The sequence below is a fragment of the Carcharhinus amblyrhynchos genome, chromosome 10 (assembly GCF_965287045.1).
Source record: "Carcharhinus amblyrhynchos chromosome 10, sCarAmb.v2.hapA, whole genome shotgun sequence".
Classification (NCBI taxonomy): domain Eukaryota; kingdom Metazoa; phylum Chordata; class Chondrichthyes; order Carcharhiniformes; family Carcharhinidae; genus Carcharhinus; species Carcharhinus amblyrhynchos.
The window spans coordinates 79110602-79134175 of record NC_137333.1 but is presented as its reverse complement, the minus strand read 5'-3'; the positions used below and the strand labels follow the sequence as shown (position 1 = coordinate 79134175).

Here is a 23574-nt window from a genome sequence, read left to right as displayed (position 1 = left end):
TAACTTCATGCTTGGCTCCTCACTCTCTATAAAGAGCCTCGTTCCTGGTTATATCTACATTGCTGGTACCTGGACAACCGGATGCCCCACCCCCACCCACCCAATATTCCTGTCCAGTCTTGAACAAATGTCCTAAACCCAGCACTGGGCTGGCCACACAGCATCTGGACTCTCGCTCTTTGCTGCAGAGGACAGACTCAAGTCTCCTCACTTTACTGTCCCCTACTACCACTACATTCTTTTTGACCGTCTTACTTGACTGGCTTCCTCTACTATGCAAAGTTTGTTCATCCACCCTGCAGCCCCCACTATCACCAAAACAAACTCAAAATCTCAAACCTATTGGACAATGGCAGAGGGCCCTCATCAGCCTTACTCGCAGTCACACCGTCCTGTCCCTGACCAAATTAGAAGCTGCTATCCTAAGTGGTCGGATTGCCTAAGTGGTTTTCTGCAGCAGGTGACTCACTTCCTGACTTCCCAAAGCCTTGCCCATAATACCATTTGCTTGATGAGTATAGCTGTAAAAATACTCAAACGCTTGTGATGGTACTGGTCAAAGCAGACCACCTGATCAGCACTCCATCCACCACCTTGAACATTCATTCTCTACATCACTGAGGTACCACAGCTGCAGTATATACCATCTACAAGGTACAATGCAACAATGTGTCAACTTGTTTCTTTAGAAGCACCTCCTAAAGTAGCTGTACAGCAGCACAATAGCAGCATACACATGTACACAAATATCCTCCAAGCTTCCTTCTAAGTTAGGCATCATCCTAACATGGAGCTGTATCTTCGCTCCTTCACTGCCATTAAAATTCTGGAACTCTGTGGAAGAACCTTCATGTAACTGCAGCAGTTTAAGAACATGGCTCACTGTCACTTTTCTCAGTGCTGGATCCCCCAGCGACACACACTTCACTTGAATGAAAAACACAAATCATTTAAGAATACCTTCCCTAAGGGACTAGTTGAGCAGTGGCCTTTAGAGTGATACAGCTTGAGCCGACGATCACAATGGTTCTCCAGGCTCCAGATTAACTAGGACTACTGCTAGGCTACAAGTCTTAAACAGTAACAGTGTAAACCACCAGTTGTCCATTATTTCAACATAATAGGGATGACAAGTTCAAAAATGTAATAATTCAAAATAAAAGTTACTTCTGAAATAAAAAAAATTTTGATTTCATTTCTTTACCATCAATTGCTTTGATATTTCAAATTATTGCAAATATGGAACAAATTCAACGATCATGGTATTCATGAAAACATGCTTTATTATTTTCAAGAATATTCATTTTGAAATGTAGTTTGTAATTACCTCTGAATTCTTCCTGTAATTGAGTTTCAATTTTGGCATATAATGCTTCGAGTTTCCTCTGTTGATTTTCATGGTGTATCTGAGCATCTCGCTCTTCAGCCCGCTCATTCCGGAATACATACATTCCATTGGGTTTCTTTTCCATCCACTGAAGAAAAACAGCATCTCCTATCAGGAATGTACAATGCGCTGTATATTGCGCTGATAAAATCTCACCAAGTTGATTCACAGCAGGAAGCCATTATCAAAATAACTTTATTTACACCTCCCCAACAGAGGTTTCCTTCCCAAAGGGCAGGAAACAAAAATGCTCAGCTCTTACAAAAAAATTACACTCCCACCCCACTTTTATATAAATTCCCAGAATTCAATACAATGTTGGGAAATCATGCTGCAGCTATATAAAACTTTCCATAGGCCACATTTGGAGTATTGTGTGCAGTTCTGGTCACCACATTATGAGAAGGACATAGCAGCTTTGGAGCATGTGCGAAGGTTCACCAGGATGTTACCTGGTCTCAACGGTGTTGGCTATGTGGAGAGTTTGAATAAACCAGGATTGTTTTCACTGGGAAGACAGAGGCTGAGGGGAGACCTGACAGAGGTCTACAAAATTATGACAGGCAGTAACAGGATGAATAGTCAAGGGCTTTTTCCCCAGGGTGGAACTGTCAATTACAAGAGGACACAGGTTCAAGGTGAGAATGGGAAAGTTTAAGGGAGATGTGCAGGGGAGGTTTTTTTATGCACAGAGTAATGGGTGCCGAGAACGTGCTGCCAGAGGTGGTGGTGGAGGCAGTCAATTACAACATTTAAAAGGCATCTAGATGGGTACATGAATAGCGAGGGAATACAGGGACACAGACACATTAAGGGCAGAAGGTTTTTCTTCTTTAGTTAGGGCATCATAATCAGCACAGGTGTGAAGGGCTGAAGGGCCTGTTCCTGTGCTGTAACTTTCTTTGTACAATAGGACTAAACCAACATTAACAATACCTGAAAAGTTACCAGTTTGTGTTGCATACCTACTACTGCAATCACAACCAAAACATAATGACTGATATTTGAGTAATTTACATGTTAAAAAAGTATTTTCTTAGCACCAGGATGTATTTGACTAGAAATACTGAAAGGCACTTTTTTCTTCCCCTTTCCCACATGCTTTCAATTCAACCTATCTGCATATCTCTTTCAATTTCTATTAGCTTGACTTTGCTCTCTCAGAGCTTTTGATTACCAACTCCACTTAATGGCACTATGACATTGATTGATTTAATGCAAGACCCTAGCTCACTTTACTCTACTGGTGGCTTTGGAGATACTGGCAAACTTTGTTTCTTTATGACTTAAACTTGGACTCTAGGATTGTTGGAGGTTTCTCCTAACCTTTTTCAAACAAATGAATTGCATGAATGGCAGTGATGGGAGTCTTTTACTCCGTATGTGAATGCACCTAGTCTCTGTACAACAACAATCACATATGCTTCTAATCACCTTGCTGCTTTCCATCCTGACTCTCTGACCAACACTGAACTCTTAAATTTCATGCCTCGTGTACCATGACTCATTGTTACTTTGCCCTGCCATTACAATACTTTGAAGTGCCTGCCTCAAGCAAAAATAAGCTAATTATTTATTCATTACATACCTTAATTGAGCTAAGATACATCAATTTCCAATGGCAAATAAATTACATACCAATATAAAAGCAATTCAACAGTGTGTTCCAGAAGATAGCAGAATACAATATTTAAATTTAATGCTGATGGACAATTAAAGTACTAATGGGACAGACTCCATGAACATTTTTATCCTCAACAAAGCCAGTCCAGTGAGTGCAAAAGGCAAAGCTGAAGGGTTTGCAACTACTTTCAGCCAGAAGTACTGAACAAATGATCCATCACGGTCTTCTCATAAGGTCATTACCAATGCCAGTCTTCTGTCAATTCGGTTCACTCCAAGTGCATGAATATTCACATCCCGAGTGAACAGAAAATAAATAAATAGCTGAGTACACTGGATACAGCAAAAATGCTATGGCCCCTGCCTGTAATGCTGAAGCTTGTGCTCCAGGAATAGCAGTCCCCCTACACAATCCAGCCAATTACTGTCCCTTCAGCTTATTATCAATGCTAGCAAACTGATGGACGTTGACTTTGATAGCACTATCAAATGACACTCGAACATCAACAAACTGCTAACCAATGCTCAGCTTAGATTCCGCCAGGATTACTCAGGTCCAGACTTCATTACAGCATTGGTGCAAAAATGGACAGGAGGTGAAAACAGGCGAGTTAAAAGACATAGTCTTTGACAAAAGGATTTGAATGAATATGGCACAGATTTGACTAAATCAAGGGATCTTAGTAACATTTAAATCAAATCAATTGGAATCAAAGAGTAAAATCGGAGTCACAGCTAACTTAGGAAGATGGTTCTGGTTGCTGAGGTTAATCACCTCATCCTCAGAATAGCAGCATAGGAATTTCTCAAGAGTGGTCTAAGCTGTCAGCTGGCAGGGTTGAAGATCCACGTGCTATATTCAAACGCAAGTTCAACACATGGATCTAACTATCTCCAGCCCACCTGTCCTCAGGAGAGTGTAACAGGTGTCTGGCAATCAGAAGGACAAGGCTTAAAGAAGGCAACACCCATTTCACCCACCAGGCCCTCAGGTCTTGATTATAGGGCTGTGGGCACACAGGCATGCCCTGTATCTCCAGGAAGCAGACCAACATTATGTTGGATGCAATCAGAGGCAGGGAGACAGCTGCTGGAGTCCAGCCACTTGCTCAATCCAAGCTGGATGAGGCAGCTTTGGAAGCAGCTGTCAACTCAATAGTGGAGATGCAATAACAGATGGCGGAGATTCAACTTTTGAAATTAGAGTGAATGATGGAGGAGTCTGTCCACATTCTGTCTGATGTTTTGGTTCTGACATGCCAGTGCCTTGAGATCACTATGGGAAGGTTGGTGACCTTGGAACCCTGGTCCAGCAAGTCTTGTTGGATTTTCGCTTAATCCTCCATGCAATGGCCACGTGCTTTGTGGGCACCATCAAGATGTAGGCAACATGGCGACGAAGCAGCTACTCGACATGCGGTGCAGTGGCTCAAGAAGGCTTCTGAAGAGCAATTAGAAATGGGTAATAAATCTAACCTAGCCAGCAATGCCCACATTGCATAAATGAATTTTTAAAATTTCTCCACTACTGTCCCCAAGTCTAAGAGCAACTGAAAAATTATGACTAAAGTTTTCACAATTTAATTACCCTTGCTACTGCAAAAATACTTTCAAATACTAATATACATTACCACTACTTATAAACTCTACTACTGATAAATCCTACCAATACTTCAGTTTACTAGTTGTAATAAATCTTAGTTAAAGTGAAGGACACTTCACCAGCTATTCAATTATTCCTTATTACTAACCATACAATATATATTACTACAAAATAGTTATCAATTTTAATCCCTAAGCAGCAATACTCAGCCAATCAACTTATGCCCTTCCTGTTTCTTTTCCTGATCTCCAGCAATAGCAACAGTACTAGCAGCAAGTGACCAGAAGACTCTGGAAATCTCTCTTGCTCGGGCCTTTATTCCTCCCTAAGCTGGGACTCTGCCTGGAATTCTTGCTCTGTTCCAGCGATAGTTGCTTTTCAAGTGCCAATTCTCCCTGGAAATCTTGCTCTGACTTATATTAATTGTTTCCCATCAAAACCCTGACTCTCCCTAGAACTCTTGCACCAGCTTTTTTCTTAAAGCTCCAACTAACCCTAAATGTAGGATCTAAAAAATGCCAAGTTTAGGGCTCATTCTTAAAGGTCCATTCAACATAAGCAAACAAAGCAATTGATTAAATGACTCATCATACCATGTGTCCAATTCCTAAGCTCCAGAAATAGAGGGCAAACAATTTGCCTGAGCCCCATTATCTGCACCACTTCCAAGTGTTCTGTTCCAGTCAGCGAAGGAGAGAACGTTAGCCAAATCATTACGCATAAGCAATCTTTTATTTACAGAGGCACAAACCATCCAGCATATACAGATTGGGCGGCACGGTAGCACAGTGGTTAGCACTGCTGTTTCACAGCTCCAGGCTGCTGGGTTTAATTCCCAGCTCGGGTCACTGTCTGTATGGAGTTTGCACATTCTCCTCATGTCTGCGTGGGTTTCCTCTGGGTACTCAGTCCAAAGATGTGCGGGTTATGTTGATTGGCCATGCTAAGAAATTGCCCCTTAGTGTCCAGGGATGCGTGGATTAGTTGATAAAATATGTAGGGATATGGGGGTAGGGCCTGGGTGGGAATGTATTCAGTGCAGACTTGATGGGCCGAAGGGCCTCTTTCTGCACTGTAGGGTTCTATGATATACTTGAGTAATACAATTAAATGAATTAATATCAAATTAACCACAGTATCTACAGGAAGGCTAGTAAATCCGCTGCTAACGCCTGCCACCTGAACACAATTAAGTACTCAATTACTATACAATTAATACCACTAACCCAGCACAACCATGCCAAAAAAGTGCAATCAAATGTACAATGGTGACGTGCAATATATATAGATAAATCATCTAAAAAAAACTAGATGCACCATTTAAATAATCTTACTGCTTTTTTTCCATACCTGCATTGGGTAAATTCGAACAACAATTACATCAACACATCCAACCATTCCACCGTCACTAAACAGCGTAGATACTGGCAATGGGAAAGGCCGAGGGTCACGGTGAAATCCTAGTTTTGCATACCATCGAGCAGACCTGGTACTGTTGGCTGAAATCTTAATTGGAAAGCATGGATTATTATGAAATATTACATAATAGTTCTATGTTCATTTTACTTTCAATTTAAAAAAGAAATGTGTCATTTAGAAGAATTCTGCATTACTCACCATATATTTGCCTTCCCAATTTCTTTTGTGAAGTAATGTATCCTGCTCTCACCAGTCAACATAATTTGAATTCCTTGCATCATATTTTACTACTATCTCTAGCCTAATTCTGAAGCTTTCCTTTATTTGGTAGCACAATTATTGAATACACATTTCTGGTGTGTATATTGGCTAGTCATTACCAGCGGCACAAACTTAAAATCAAAAATAATTATGTTTTGTAATAGGAAAATGAGTCAGGAATCAACTACAAGGACCAAGAGCTAGAAAGTGGAATTAGATGGAGCAGCTCTTTTCCTGGCCAGGCAAAAACAATAAATCAAAGCCTCACCTATGCAAACTTCGACAGTACAATGAAAGAGCCCCAAGAGCTGCAAATTGTTATAAGATAGGCAATTTGAGAGTAAAATCACAAAAGTTTTCACATAAATGGCTGTGGAAATCTAGAATTCTCTCTCTGAAAAGGACATGAACGCTGGCACAAATAAAAACATCAAGGCCAAGATCAGCAGACTTTGTTAGGTAAAGATATTGAGAGGAACTTAAAGCATAGATGAGTAAAAGAAGTGGAAGTGTGGATCTAATCAAATTGTGGTACATAATCTGGCTGAAGTACTCCTATTCGTACAAATTACATATAAGTAACACCACAGAGATCATTCTTCCCAACTGACCCATACTGAATTTTATGCTCCACATGAGTCTCCTGCCATGAAACAAAATCTAACCCCATCAACCCCAGCTTTCCCTTACATGTAGCAGTCCTATTTTCTTGAATGAGAATATATATGCTTTCATCAAAAAAATTTTATTCAGTTATAAATGGCAATTCTTATACAATATTTCAATAAAATATTGAACTTCCACACCTATCATAAAAGAGCTTATGCCAACACAACCGGAACAAAACAGGGTTTGCAAAAGGGCAAGATCCATAACGACAAAACTGAATTGGTACAGTGGAGAATAAAGGCATGTAGACCCAGATATCCTGCTTTTCTTCCTCAGGTGAGTTGTGTTGAACAAGCACCACACTGTCTGGAGGAGACATACTAGAAAGTACTAATCATGTACCAGTGGCCAGATGACAGGGGAAGCAGACTGAAATATCAGGCAAAATCTTTCACTATAGTCAATGCTGAGGCAGTGGGCTTATAGTGGATTCGGAACCTGCTAAACACTCCAAAGGCTCTTGCCTGGGCTCTTTAACAGAGCAAAGATATTAGCATTCCATCTGCATGTTCCCCAGCCAATGACAGCAGGTTGAATGATTAGCTGAAACAGTCAAAAGTGGGACTTCAATTGAAGAGATTATGGCATGGGTTACAATGGCTCATGTAGCCTCACGTTTTTGATGCTGCAGCAACCATAGGAATGCAGAAAAGATTCAAGAAGGCAGAGTCCCTCAATTCTCATTAGGATACCCTGTAGAATCTGAGATACTGAAGTGAAGTGATTGTTCCCAGGACTGGAAGCAAAAGACAACTTCTCCAATCAAGCAGGACGGATGGTAATGGCCCAAAAATCCAAAGTAGAAGTGCAACCCCACCACCTTCCCCAGCCCCTTCTCAACCTGGAGACAATGCACTGGGGATCCATAACATCAGGAGGGCAGGAAAGTGCCATAGCAATTTTAGGTTATCCATGCCACAATTTGACTTTTCCAGCATATTTCTGCACAGCACTATTCAGAACTTTTCACGTATTCCTTTCTCTCCATGCACCTTATACTCCCATCTGAGCAGCTAACAATCACTTTCGTCCTATTGTGTGTTTATACTATGCCTCACTCTGCACCAATATTATCTATAGGAAGGTGGTGAAGATTTTAGAGGGTGCAGAAAAGATTTATGTGAATGGTTCCAGGTGAGGGACTTTAGTTACATGAAGAGACTGGGGCTATTCTCCTTCAAGAAGATTGAAAGAAGATTTAACATAGGTGTTCAAAATCATGAGGGGTCTCTAAAGTCGGGAAAAATGTTTCCAGTGATACAAGATCAAGAACCAGAGGACACAAGCTTAAGGTGAGTGACAAAAGAAGCAACAATGATACAAAGAAAATTCTCACACAGCAATTGAATAGGGATTTGGAATGGGCTGCCCAAGAGTTTAATGGAGGCAGATACATTTGTGACTTTCAAAAAGGGATTGGATAAGCATCTAGAAAGATGATGTGCAGAGGAATGGTGTAAGAGAAAGATGTAATAAAGTTGAATTGGTTTTGTAGAAAACTGGCACAACCACGATGGGCCAAACAGACATCTTCTAAGCTGTAACCATTTTATGATTTGCACTTCTCTCCACATAAGCGATTGCCAACACTTAATGGCTTGTGTGAAGAGAGGTACTTTGACTCCTTGCAGGAAAGAGCATACAACTTTGGAAAGGAGAAGTCAAGAGACCTGGGACATGCAGGGTGGTGCACCCTAATGTGAGAGGCACCTTAACGGCTACTGGCAATGTGTGCCAGTCTAGTTCACTGAGAAAGAAGTATTGTTCCAAAATGCAGCAGATGTTAACAATGACCTGCTGTGAAATCCAGAGTCCCCTGAGGCATTGGTGCTCACAAACCAAGAAAGATGATTGCATGCCTGTGGGTTCTGCCTCTTTGGAGCTGGATCTCTGTGTCCACTTCTCTATCCTATGGAGTAGCATATGGCTGAAAAGACAGCTGGTACTGGCCCTATCGTTGGTATTGCTTCTGCCATATCACATCGAAACTTGGCAGCAGGAAAAGTGAAGCTGAAGGTGAGTGTCAAGCCAGACAGATGAAGTGACTTTGAAGAAGTTGGCAAGCAACTGTCAAGCACTGTCTGTGGAGTGTTTTAAGCAGCAGCTTCTCACCTGGTCACAGCTGCAGTACTTTAATTTCACCGAGCAATAAGTTCCTTCTCAAACAGTCACTTTCACTAAAGTATCTCCTGCTGTACATTCGGATCAGTGGCCTGAAAAATTGCTGTCAGCTTTAGAAATAGGTCCACTGGCTGCTCATGCAGGATCCTTTGTTAAAACACAACTTAATGAGCTATTTGAATGTATAAATGACTTATCCAACAGTTCCAAGGAGATAATCTCCCTATTCAGATGTGCCCAGGTGAAACCCAAAAGAGGCAGGAGGACATCTGACTGGACACTGCTTTTTTTGGGATTTAAATCCCCTTACACAGAAATCCACCCAGTGCTTGTCTGAAAATACTCCCATCTTTCAGTTACAGGACTAGAAATAGAATAAAACTGTAGAAAAAGTGATGCCTACCATCCTCTCACTACTAGGCAGAATGTTATAGCTGAACAAGAATTTGTCCAGCTGTCACTGTTTATTCATTCCATTTTTCTTACCTTTAACATGAGTGATTCTGGAGCTTCTAGAGGTGCACAAGCATCCTGTGACCCAATAAGTTCTGCCCCATGAATAATAATCTTTTGTCCAATTACAAGTCTTCTTTTCCGCAACAGCAATGTGAGTGGAAGATCCAAAAGTGCTTTAATTCCGTACCATCCATCAGTGACTTCAATAATCCCTAAGGGCATATCCTTTTTCATTTCTGGGACACCCTTTTCAGCAACAGTTTTGGATATTGTTCCCATTGATATTATTTGAGAAACACAAACCACAAGTGTTTTTGCCGCTACATCGTCCCTCTCCATAATTTTTTTAAAAGCAGATCGACGACACTGATCAATCTCTATGTCATATCTGCAATGCCAAAATGAGGAAGTTACTGTTAGTCACTAGGTAATACAGAACTTGAATGAAGCTGAAACATACTGTCTAAGCTTTTGCTTTTGTGCTCTCAGCCACAGATTCACAAGAATACCAAATCTCAAAGGGAACAACAATTTATACAGAATGAAAAGGGTGTTCTGATTGGTAGAGGTGTTGCCATGGAGTACACAGCTGGAAATAGTGAACTGCCAAACACTTATTTAAATTCAAACCAGGTAGGTCAAGTCCAATTGGTCAAAATATTGTCATAGGGAATGGCTGCCATCCTATCTTTTAGTTAGCTGAAAAAGGTACAATGAGTGGGCATGCTCTTTTTGTTTACAAAGTTCAATGAATATTGATTCATACAATGACCATGATATAGTGATGGGGTGCAAAAGTTTATGGCTTTCTTCAGCAGTATGTTAGTGAATAAGCTACCTATGCCAAATGAACACCTGGACACAACACGTGCAAGTCCTAAATGGTCTTTGCAGAAGTAAAGGAGTCCTTCATGTACGAGGAAAACTTGCTCAGAGCTGGTTGCAGCATTTATTCAAACCATTTGTTCAATTCATGTTGTGCGGAACCAGCCATGGAAAAGACATGATATAAGGGACATCACTTACAATCAGAGTCCACTTGCCAACCAACCACACACACTCTCAACTGGCATTTAATCAAAATTCATCCTTCAAAACAAAAACACTTACCCTTTGAATTACAATTTCAAAGATAATTTTGTAAGGAAGAAAGTATGAACTCAGGAATAAAGAAACAATCTAAAAGAACAAATGTGCATTTTGATATTTAGGAAGTTAAAGGAAATATTTTCATGTGAAGGACTACTAAATATATAAAATTCATGAACACAAGTGGCCACTGAAGCTAAATCAATCATATGCAGAAGTGACATACGGGTGGGAATACAAGTTGGAGTGTCCCTGACGGCGTCTGGATCTGTAGAAGTGGAATCAAGCAAGGACAATGCCACAAAGTTGGGTAATGAAACAAAGGTAATGGAGGAGGGTATTATGGATAAACTGAGGAGGCGGGATAAAACATTATAGCCAGAGTGATGGAGAATGGTGCTTATATTAGGCTTACGCTTTGCTTGTGCAAACTTTCCCCTAGTACATCTGATTGCTATCCCCATTAAAAATGGTGGTTGTAGAACTTATATTCAGATTGATTTTTGACCATTACTTTCAGCCCTCTTAAGGTTCCCCCACAGGTGAAGTTCAGATTAATACGAATTCTAAAGAACCATGTGAATAAAGTTTCCTAAAGCAATAAAATAAATTAACAAATGCCATCCATCAATACATCGCAATACAAGTAGCAGATTATGGCCTGCTTTAAATTACTTAAACTTGCAATCAGGGATGGTGATTTAATTACAGAAAATACTGGAAAGACTCAGCAGTCTGCCAGCATCTGTGGAGGGAGAAACAGAGTTAATGCTTCAAGTCCAATGTCACTGTTCTTTGGAACTGGAGAGAGGTAGGAATGTGATGGCTTTTACGCTAATGAAAAAGTGGGAGCAGTAGATGGGGCAAAGTTGAAGGTCAGGGCAGGAGAGCTGAAATGACAAATATTGAATGGAACATGAAACAAAGAGCGGTAATGATGGGATTAACGACTAAAGCCCTGGTCCACGGCAGGTGTCAAGTCCAAAAGGCTGTAAAATGCCTACTGGAAGGATGAGGTGCTGCTTCTCCAATTTGCCAGTCCATATTTTGTTCTCAGTATCTTGCTTTCCCCTTTTCAGTAATTAACACATTCTGCTATTTTGCTTTCAGAAAGTATGATTTTTATGCTGTTATTAACACCTATCCTGGAGTAAAGCCTTAGTCTTTAATACTAATCATTACCACTCCCTTTGACCATCTTGTTTTTATTTCAGACTTCCATCATCTACCGTATTTTATCATCTTTGGGTATCTAATTATTTCATATTATTTTAACATTGTTTTATATAAACAGTTAAAAGTGCTTTAAATGATAGTGAACGCCTATTTAACAATGACTTCTCTTCAAAAGCAATTAATTGGATATGAAGCACTTTGAAACACTGCAAGGTACAAAAATTATCTGACATAATATGGAATGGCATGACTGATTCAGCTGGCAACAACTTGCATTTACAGCCCATTTAACATAATAAAACAATCCAAGATATTTCACCTGAGCCTCAGACAAAATTTGAGTTTTGAGGTGATATTAATACCAAGAATGTACAAGAGAACAAACGTGGAAGAGCCTAATGATTGTCAAGTGTTGTCGGGTTTAAGGATGCTACGCAGACATGGACAGAAAAGACAGCAGAAAGAATTGAAATACGAGAATTAAAATTGAGATACTGCAAACCAGGAGCAAAGTTAGGACACCATGGACGGGACTTGCTGCCAGTTAGGAGACTGGCAGCAGAGATTCAAAGACTCAACCTGAGGGGGAAAGAAGATAAACCATTTAAAAACAAAGAAAATTACATGTTTAGAAACATGATATACACTTAAGCAAAGTAGACCACACCTGTATTTAAGATGCAGAAGTATGTTTTCTGGTGTTAAACACCTGCTGCCAAATTCTTTGGGGAAAGCTGTCTCCATTGCTGCAAATTTCCACACTAACCACTTGTAATGGTTGTAGGCCCAAGCTTTGCTGATTAACTTGGGATCCACACCGGGCGAATCTAAAAGAGCTCTAAGAGAGGGGGAGGAAATAATTCTCATCAAATTACAACACACCTATTGTGGAGTGACCATGTTGTTTTTCAGGGACAGACTCAAATGTGGCACTGTGTCCCCGGTAAACAACGTTCTGGAAGAGTCCCTGGTTCACAAAATTCATCCCAAATATTCTAGTTATTAATTTCTCTTATGCATACATGAGGTACAGCACAGAGCATATAGTGGAAATCACCTGGGATAGACACATCTGTTAACTGTTTAAGTAATAATAATTAGGGAGAAATATTCAAAATGTTATAGTTATTACTATTAGCTATACAGATGGCATAGCATTATTGCAGTTGTTATTGTTACAATGCTGACTGAATGGCATGACTTAGCATATACCCACTGTCTGAATTACTGTGAATGAAAATGGTATTCAAAAAATTATAACTTCTGATTTAACAATCAGTTTCAAAGAGATTTTCCACATTTACAGCCAGTGTTTTCCAATTTGAATGCAGGCACACATAAAATAGAAAGACATGATTAAACATGAAGTTGCTCTTACAGTGAATGCAATGAATCTGAATTTCCAAAACACATTTGATGAGATGCCACATTAAAAAGGTACTGCAGAAGGCAAGAGTGCACAGTGCTGGGGATGACATATTAACATGGATAGAGGATTGGCTAATTAACAGGGAACAGAGTCAAAATAAATAGGTCATTTGCAGGTTTGGAAATGGTAACTAGCGGAATAATGCTAAGACCTCAAACATTTACCATTTATATTAGTGCCCTGGATAAAGGGAAAACTTCATTGCAGCCAAATCTACAGATGATACAACAAAGTTAGGTATGAAATCAAGTTGTGAGGAGGATCCAAACAGTCTGCAAAGCGATATAAATAGGGTTCAGCAAATGGACAAAAATTTGGCAGATGGAGTACAACGTCAGAAAATACAAGGTTGTTGACACTGGTAGTAAGAATAGGGAGTGTTTGTAAATAGCTGTAAAATTAGAAAAATGTATTTTTTTTTAAGAAGCAGCAATGTGGATTTGAACAAGGAATAAAGTCAAGGCCAGTGAAGCTGTATTAGTAAACCAAAGTAAAATAAAGTTAGCATAAAGGGAAGTAAAGTTATGACATGGCAGCTCACTGGTGTGGAATGTGTGCCCTGTAATATGTGGGAATTTGTGGATTCTAGACGCTAGATGACTATTTGTGCAGTAAGTGCTACCAGCTGCAGAAAATTGAGCTTCAGGTTCCAGAGTTTGAGTGGCAGCTGGAGTCACCTTGGTGCATCTGCAAGGCTGAGAACTACGTGGACAGCAGGTTCAGAGAGGTGGTCACAATGCAGATCAGAAGCATAGAGGCAGAAAGCGCACAGGTGACTGCCAGGCTGTGCCATGGAACCAGGCAAGTAGCGCAGGTAGGACCTCTGGAGACTTGCTCACTCAGTTTTCTGTTATGGATACTGGTGAGGATATCTGTTCCACGTAGGAATGCAGTCAGAGCTTAGTTCGTGACAGCGCAAGCAACTCGGCTGTACAGCAGGGAAGTAGTAGAAAGGAAAAGAGTAATGATTGGGATTTCTTAGTTAGAAGAACAGAAACGGTGGACAGTGGTTATCACTGCTGTCTCAAAGCACCAGGGACCTGGGTTCAATTCCTTCCTTGGGTAACTGTGAGGAGTTTACACATTCTCCCTATATCTGCATGATTTCCTCCGGATGCTCCCGTTTCCTCCCATGGTTCAAAAATGTACAGGTAAGGTTGACTGGCCATGGTAAATTGTTGCTTAGTGTCAGGGAGATTAGCAGGTTAAATATGTGGTGTTACAGGAATAGAGTCTGGGTGGGATTGCTGTCAGTGTGGGATTGTTGTCAGTGCAGGCTCAATGGGTCAAACAGCCACTTTTTGCACTGTAGGGATTCTATGATTCTATCACAGGTGCTTCTCCAACCATTGACTTAAACTCCAGGGTGGTACATTGCTTCCCTGGTGCCAGAATCAAGGATGTCACAGTGACACAGAGCAGCTGCAGGACATTCTTCTGGGGAAGGGTGAACAGCCAGAGGTTGTAGGCCACATTGGTAGAAAGTAACGTGGATATGAAAGGATACAAGTTCCTGCAATCAGAATTTAGGGAGCTAGATAGAAAATTAACAAGCAGGACCTCAAAAGTAGTAATCTCTGGATTACTCCCAGTGCCACATGCAACTGAGTATAGAAATAGATATAGGGCGAATGAGAGGTTGCCTGGAAAGATGATGCAGGAGAGAGATTTAGATTCCTGGGATACTAGGACTGGCTCCAGGAGAGATGGCACATGTGTAAGCCGGACAGGTTGCACCTGAACAGAGCCTAGACTGCAGGACATTTTGTTAATGCTCTTGGAAGGGCTTTAAACTAATTCAATAGATTTGTGGGAAAAAGAAGAGAGAGTAATGCCAAGATACTGACAAAACACTGGGAGAGACAGAGACCACTAGAATAGAGAACAGTAAATTAATAGGCAGCATCTGGAAAAGGTAATTAAGTTTAAATCAGGGTTATACTGCACATATGTGAATACGCAGAGTATAGTAAATAAGATCGGTGAGTTACAGGCACAGATTACAATGCCAAATTACAACGTTGTGGTGATAACAGAGACCTGATTCAGGAGGGGCACAACCATGTGCCAAATATTTCTGGGTACAAGATGTTCAGGGATAGGAGAGTAGAAAAAGAAAAGGGTGACAATATTAATTGAGAGCATTGCAATGGGGGAGGGGGGCTAACTAGGCTGATTTCAGAGACTAAAAGGTGTTTTATGAGGAAAGTTTGAGCAGGTTGTGCCTGTGTTCAGTAAAGATGAGATGAATGAATCATCTTGAAAAAATGTAATATTCTGATAGGACTTGACAGGATAGATGCTGAGAGAATTGTTTACTCATGGGGACCTAGAATGAGCGCACCGTTTCATTTAACACGGAAACTAGGAGAAATTTCTTCTTTTAGGTCATTAGTCTTTGGTATTTTCTTCCCTGGCAAGCAGCAGAGGCTGGGCCATTAAACATATTCATGACCGCATTAGATAAATTTTTGATTTACAATGGAGTCAAGTATATTGTCGACAAGAAGGAAAGTGACGTAAAGGCCACAATCAGTTCAGCCATGATCTTGTTCAATAATGGAGCAGATTCGATGAGCCAGATGGAATTGAATATAGAAATGGGGTTATGTTGCTACTATACCGGATGTTGGTGAGACCACGTTTTGAATATTGTGTTCAGTTCTGGTCACCTCACTATAAGGATGTGGAAGCATTGGAGAGAATGCAGAGATTTCCCAGGATGCTGCCTAGTTTGGAGGGTAGGTCTTATGAGGAAAGGTTGAGGGAGCTGGGGCTTTTCTCTTTAGAGCGGAGGAGGATGACAGGTGACTTAATAGAGGTTTGTTAGAGGGGGATGGATAGAATGGACGTGCAGAGACTATTTCCTTGGGTGGATGTAGCTGTTACTAGGGGGCATAACTATGAGGTTCATGGTGGGAGACATAGGAGGGATGTCCAAGGTAGATTCTTCACTCAGAATGGCTGGGGTGTGGAATACACTGCCTGCTGGGATAGTGGAGTCGGACACTTTAGGAACTTTCAAGTGGTTATTGGATAGGCACATGGAGCACACCAGAATTATAGGGAGTGGGATAGCTTGATCTTGGGTTTGGACATAGCTCGGCACAACATTGAGGGCCGAAGGGCCTGTACTGCGCTGTAGTGTTCTATGCCTACTCCTCCTATTTCTGATGATTATTGTTTGCATTTTGTTTTTTAGCCAAATATGTTTTCTTTAATCAGTGTCAATTATACTTTTCATCAATTTAAATGGTGACAGGAGTTTGAAGTAGAAAAGGGTAGAGAAAATAAGGGAAAAGGGAGCACATGCTGGAAATTAATGAATAAAACACAGGAGATTTTTCTGGTAACCTGTACAGAAGTGGTCTTCAAAAATTTGCCCTAGAAATGGGAGTTTCTCAGATTTTGGACTTGGCCTTTGTGAAGTGACATGACCAAAAAACGAAGTGCTGGTAGTAGCTTCATTCATGCAGGAAACGTGCAAGTTCTACTTGACATTGCAGGAAATAAAGTACTGAAAATGTGGAGCATATTGCCACAATCAGTAACTGGTGCACTTAAAAGTGAGGTTTAATGCACGCATGAGGAGAATGGAATAATTTCAGAGTGGAAGGAGGTTCATGAGGATTATGAAAACATACAGATCAGTGGGACTGAATGCAATTTCAAGTAAAACCAAGAGTGCAAATAGATGAAAGTGGATTAATGCTGTCAATGCTAAGTGACAGCCGTTGACACACAATATCAAGTTGTATCTTTGAAGAACTGAAAGAAATAATATTTTCGTTACGTCAAAAAGGTGCATGAAATGAATTTCGCTTTGCACTGAAGCAGGAATATTGCACACACTGACAACATGCAAGTGTGCCCCTGCAACAAGGAAGGTGCAAGAGCAAAAGATTCATGCATGCAGAAAGAAAGAACATGGATCAGAATATCACATGAAATACTACATCAGTGGAGAAAGATACAAATCTGACACTATTCTGCAAGCACTGTTCCATCATTTCTTACAAAACCATATTTATACAATTAATTTGTACAAGTAGATTTGTGTTCCCTTTCAGTTTTTTCTTTCATTATTTGCTGAAGAATGAACAAGCAATCTACATATATTGTATACAACCTTTATTGGCAAGCCTTTGCCAACATATTCCTGAGATGTCAGGGCAATCCAAGTTAACTCGCAATCAGTTTTCTTTTGGAACATTTTGTTTGAGACATTAGAACATAAGAAATAGGAGCAGGAGTAGGCCATCTAGCCGTTCGAGCCTGCCCTGCCACTCAATAAGATCATGGCTGATCTGTCGTGTCTCAGTTCCACATTCCCGCCCTCTCCCCATAACCCTTAATCCCCCTCGCTTATCAAAAACCCATCAACCCGCGTCTTAAAAATATTTAGCGAGGCAGCCTCCACCACTTCAACGGGCAGAGAATTCCAGAGATTCACTACCCTTTGAGTGAAGAAGTTCCTCCTTAACTCCGTTCTAAACCGCCCCCACCTTTATCTTGAGGCTGTGCCCCCTAGTCCTACTGTCCCTTCTGAGTGGGAAGAGTCTCTCCACCTCTATCCTATCCATCCCATTCATCATCTTATATGTCTCAATGAGATCTCCCCTCATTCTTCTAAACTCTAACGAGTACAAGCCTAGTTTATTCAGCCTCTCCTCATAGCTCAACTCCCTCAATTCCGGTATCAGCCTAGTAAACCTCCTCTGCACTCCTTCCAAGGCCAAAATATCCTTGCGTAAGTGCAGCAACCAAAACTGCACACAGTACTCCAGCTGTGGCCTCACCAATGCCCCATACAGTTGCAGCAAGACCTTCCTACTTTTATATTCAATCCCCCTCGCTATGAAGGCCAGCATCCCATTAGCCTTCCTGACCACCTGCTGCACCTGCAGGCTGGGTTTTTGCGACTCATGCACAAGGACCCCGAGGTCCCTCTGCACCGTGACCTGCTGCAGCTTTTCACCACGTAAGTAATAGTCCTTCCTACCATTATTCCTACCAAAGTGGACCACCTCGCACTTGCCAACATTAAATTCCATTTGCCAGTTCCTGGCCCATTCGCCCAGCCTATCTAGATCCTTCTGCAGACTCTCCACACCCTCCGCGCAATTTGCCGTTCCACCAATCTTGGTGTCATCAGCAAATTTCGACACCATACACTCGGTTCCCTCCTCCAGATCATCTATATAAATGGTAACCACAGCACATCAAAGAGTACAAACTTCCACAGCAGTTAACCATAGGGTGGTTTTAAATTCCATCAGAGCACATTTAAACTAAAATTTTAAGTTCAAATATTTAAGAAAATGAATAAACTTATCTCAACCTGTAAAATTCAGATTTTCCCACCATTCCATTGTTGTCAGGTATAAGCCAACCACCATCTGCAAGCTGCATTCCACTGCCAGCTTTAAATAGTTCATCACTCAAAAATTCTCGACAGTTGAACTGAAAGGATTCGGCATTTTCTGCTCGTACCCCCAAAGTACTTCTGCTGATTCCATAAACATACAACTAGGGAAAACAAAGATATTTAAATTACTAAACCATTTGATACATTCTCATATTATTAAACTGTCTGATAAGATTTGAACCAAGCACTTCCTCTCATTTACTAAAGATATTATTCATTGGTTTAGGTCCCTCTGATCCAAGTGTAACATTGGCTTTTTTATAAATTATACAGTGTACTTCCATTCATTTTATAATTTCAAATCAAATGTTTTTATCCAGATGTTCTCAAAGTACACTCACTGGCAATCTGGCCCATGAAGTACAGAACAACTGAGTTGTTCTTCTACTGAGAATAGCACTGGATATTTGTTATTAGTCATGAGGTCAAATGTGGAATGAAATAAATAACTGGAAAAAAGTGTTCAAAACAATCTATCCAAATTTAATGTTAAATAGTTTTTCCTTTAAACTTCTGAAATATCCTATTAAACATGTTAAGGCTCCAGATCAGAAACTTTCAGACTGGACCAACAATTTTTCTATTTTGGCATAAACCTGAGGAAAGGACGCTTCATGTCAGGAGCAATTCCACTGACAAAATTAGGGATCTTTTATCAAAACAGGCTTTATTCCGAATGCAGTTTAAATATACCTCTAACAAAATGAAACAGTTTAACACTTAACTGCTGAGCAATGTTTAAACATGCAAAGAAAGCTCTTAACTTCGAACTTATTACAATCCAGTTCCAATTAAGGAAAATTTCTCTTATCGATTTAACCCCTCTTTAAAAATAGTTAGCAAATCCAGGCATACTTGCTTTGACTTGGTTAACAGGTCTAGACCTTTCAGAAAGATTCTGGAGAGTGAGAGAGACAGCCTCTACTGTTTACTAGTTCCAGGCAGCAAATGCTCTTTATTTTAAAATAAACTATAAACCTAACTGCTCCAATTTCTAGTTTCACAAGACTCTGTCCCTTTATACTTAACGGACCTTATTACTTTAAGAAAAAAAATTAAGCCTTCTGCTAAATAAACACTTATATAGCTAATATTAGTAATTATCTTATTTTTGCAGCATCTGCTGCATTCCTGGCAGGCAAACTGACTGCATATAACAAAATACTGTTTCTTAAAGAAATTGCCCTGAACACAAAACATAGCGATAGTACAGCATCGTCACAAACAAGATATTAGATAGTCAACTAAGCAAAGTTCAATTGCATGTCGCTTGATTCGATGAGCTATATCAGAAAGACAAGTTTCAATTAAATAAGTGTTCCGTGGCCAAATTAAATGTGATGAAAAATGTTGATTTGGCATTGTGCACTCTGTATACTGTTGACTAAAGTACATGAAATAATATTTGAAATTAGAAAATATCAATTACGGTAAAAAAAACTGGATAAAATCAAATTACTGTGGATGCTGGAATCTGAAACCAAAAGACAAAATGCTGGAAAATCTCAACAGGTCTGACAGCATCTGTAAGGAGAGAAAAGACCTGACATTTCAAGTCCAGATAACAAGGGTCATCCAGACTTGAAGTGTCAGCTCTAATCTGTCCTTAAGGATGTTACCAGACTTGCTGAGATTTTCCAGCATCTTTTGTTTTGGTTTCAATAATTCTAACGCAGGTCATACCTGCTCTTCTGTAAAATAAGTTGGTACTTTCCCTTCAACTGCTGCATGCAGAGATAGTCTTGGTGCACCAGAGGTTTTAGTTTTATACAAACACCCTGGCAGTGGATGAATAGTTTGCCTTCGCTTCTTTATTAATCTCATTTCCTGTAGGTCCTTTGCACAACTCCAATTTTGAACTATCCTAGAGAAACCTGTAAAACACAAAAATAATTACTTTCAGGGAGGCCAGAAGACTCATTACTCAGTCACCCTGCCGAATCAACCTTAACAATCTTACCAAACTACTGACAGGTCCGGGGACATTCCCTTTTTTAAAGGCCACTGAAATAAAATGATTTGTAATAAAACTGCTTAATTACTTATTTGATTCTAATTGAATTTAGAACATAGAACATAGAACATTACAGCGCAGAACAGGCCCTTCGGCCCACGATGTTGCGCCGACCAGTTACAAAAACAATGACCCACTAGCCTATACCAATCCCTTTTCGTCCATAAACCTATCCAGAGATCTCTTAAACGCCCCCAAACTAGACGCATTTACAACTGCAGCAGGCAGGGCATTCCAATCCTTCACCACCCGCTGGGTAAAGAACCTACCCCTGACATCCGTCCTGTAGCTACCCCCCCTTAATTTAAAGCCATGCCCCCTCGTGCTAGCTTTCTCCATCCGAGGAAAAAGGCCACACTATCCACCCTATCTAAACCTCTAATCATCTTATATGTTTCAATAAGATCCCCTCTTAGCCGCCTTCTTTCCAACGAAAACAACCCTAAATCCCTCAGTCTCTCCTCATAGGACCTCCCCACCATACCAGGCACCATCCTAGTAAACCTCCTCTGCACCCTCTCCAACGCCTCCACATCCTTCTTGTAATGCGGGGACCAGAACTGCACACAGTACTCCAAGTGCGGCCGCACTAGAGTAGTGTACAGTTGCAACATTACACTGCGACTCCTAAATTCAATCCCCCTACCAATAAACGCCAAGACACCGTACGCCTTCTTAACAACCTTATCTACTTGATTCCCAACTTTCAGGGATCTATGTACACACACACCTAGATCCCTCTGTTCATCCACACTATTCAAAGTCCTCCCGTTAGCCCTATACTCGACACATCTGTTGCTCCTACCAAAGTGAATTACCTCACACTTCTCCGCATTAAATTCCATCCGCCACCTCTCGGCCCAGCTCTGCAACCTATCTAAGTCTCCCTGCAGACTATGACACCCTTCCTCACAATCTACCACACCTCCAATTTTGGTGTCATCAGCAAATTTACTAATCCACCCAACTATACCCTCATCCAGATCATTAATAAAAATTACAAACAACAGTGGCCCCAAAACAGATCCCTGAGGCACACCACTCGTAACTGTACTCCATGATGAATATTTACCATCCACCACCACCCTCTGTCTCCTAACTGATAGCCAATTCCTGATCCAACTTCCTAGATTACCCACAATCCCATCCATCTGCATTTTCTGCAGAAGCCTACCATGGTGAACCTTATCGAACGCCTTACTAAAATCCATGTATACCACGTCAACTGCCTTACCCCCATCCACCTCTTTGGTCACCTTCTCAAAAAACTCAATAAGGTTAGTAAGGCACGACCTACCTGCTACAAAACCATGTTGACTATTTCTAATCAATTCATTACACAATTCTAATCAATTCATTTAAACACCCAAAATTCTGAATGGCCCATCATCTTTCCTCTTTTCATATTCTCAATCCTATATTTATATACTTTAATCTTGAGATGGAGAATGTTTAGAAAACCTGACATTTCAATTAGCATTACAGATTGTTTTGAGTTCAAACACCAAGAGGCATTGATTTAATTATACAAAACATAGACAAAATACAGCAAAAGCAGTTTCAGTGAGTGAGATGGGACTGGCTGATACTTACATCTGACATATGTTTGTATATCATACTTCCAAATCTACTTGTTCCAATCTGTTCCTTAAAAATTTTGTTAATAAGATTTTATCACATTATTTCAACCAAAGGATTGGTATCACAGGCAACCTTTAAAGTTATTTATTGTACATCAATACCAAAGTGGAAAAATATCATTTTGAAAGTTATGATTTTAGTTCTGCTACATTTGAAAAAGAACTTAGTCAAAATCTGAAAGAATTGCACACATCACAATCAGTCTGAAATCAAACACAGAGATTGTAAATAGACTGTATGAATACAGATAGTCAAATTAAGGAATAGCGCTTGAAAGATCAGTGTCATGTTCTGGAATTTTTGAAATGGCAAAAAAAATTCTCACATTCAGCACCACTGTCTACATCTGCACGTATGCACTTTTTCTGTCTAATATCTAAAGTGAACAATAACAAATCCCAGGCACTGCAACAGAGGACACTTTCTTCATGCAGTGACCCCTTGATTCTCCTCACTGAGGAAATCTACTGTAGCTCAGGCTCTGAGCAACAAGTGGTTTTATTGATTTAAAGAAAGTTGAATGACAGGAATACATTTTCCTACCATTCTTCTTACACTAAATAGACAATTCTCACCTTCTCTCAAGAGTTGATGATCTGGAGTTGAACTTCAGACACTGATGTATTGGGGACGAGTACTGCTAACTGGCTACTTTGTTCCAAGATGCAGCTGCACCCCTTGGGCTGAGATTTGGTTTGTGATCAGGGACAGGAGGGTGTGACTCCGAGAAAGACAGGTATAGGCACCCAGAAAGTAGTACTGGAGCATTTTCAGACCTTGCAATTATCAAGCAAGTTTGAAACTCTTGCAGCTTGTATGGACAAGAGCAGGAACTGAAGGGAGGATGAGCAAACCGATCATAGCACCACAATGCAAGGGCCACAAAAAGGAATGTGACTCTACTTGAGTGACCCCCTTTTGTAGTAGGGGACTGTACAGTAAAGAGGGATAGTCACTTCTTTCTAAAGTCATGGCAGCTATGTTGCCTGCCTTGTGGCAGGGTTAACAACATCTCCTCAGCGCTGTAGAGGAATTTGGGATGGGAAGGATCAAGTTTTGACGGACCATGTGAGTACTAACAACATAGGTAGGATTAAGTAATATGCTGAAGCTGTATAGGCAGCTAGGGACTAAATTAAAAAACTACAAAGGTAGTAATCTTTGGATTACTACCCAAGCCACAAACTGACAGAAAGTAAAGAAGATTATAGGGTTGAATGTGTGACTGAAAGATGGATGTGGGAGAAATGGGTTTCAA

The 23574-nt window shown here is 40.5% G+C and overlaps 1 protein-coding gene across 1 annotated transcript in view; it reads right to left on the bottom strand.

The window, feature by feature from the left end:
• The window catches only part of brca2 (BRCA2 DNA repair associated), a 103181-nt gene that overhangs the window by 32837 nt on the left and 46770 nt on the right, over window positions 1–23574 (bottom strand). Inside the window, exons 15-20 of the mRNA XM_080197444.1 lie at window positions 20345–20535; window positions 18575–18762; window positions 12472–12642; window positions 9570–9927; window positions 5964–6119; window positions 1328–1475 (exon numbers count right to left, since the gene is read on the bottom strand). Of these exons, the coding sequence (XP_080053570.1) occupies window positions 1328–1475; window positions 5964–6119; window positions 9570–9927; window positions 12472–12642; window positions 18575–18762; window positions 20345–20535 (1212 nt within the window). The remainder of the gene's footprint in view (window positions 1–1327; window positions 1476–5963; window positions 6120–9569; window positions 9928–12471; window positions 12643–18574; window positions 18763–20344; window positions 20536–23574) is intronic.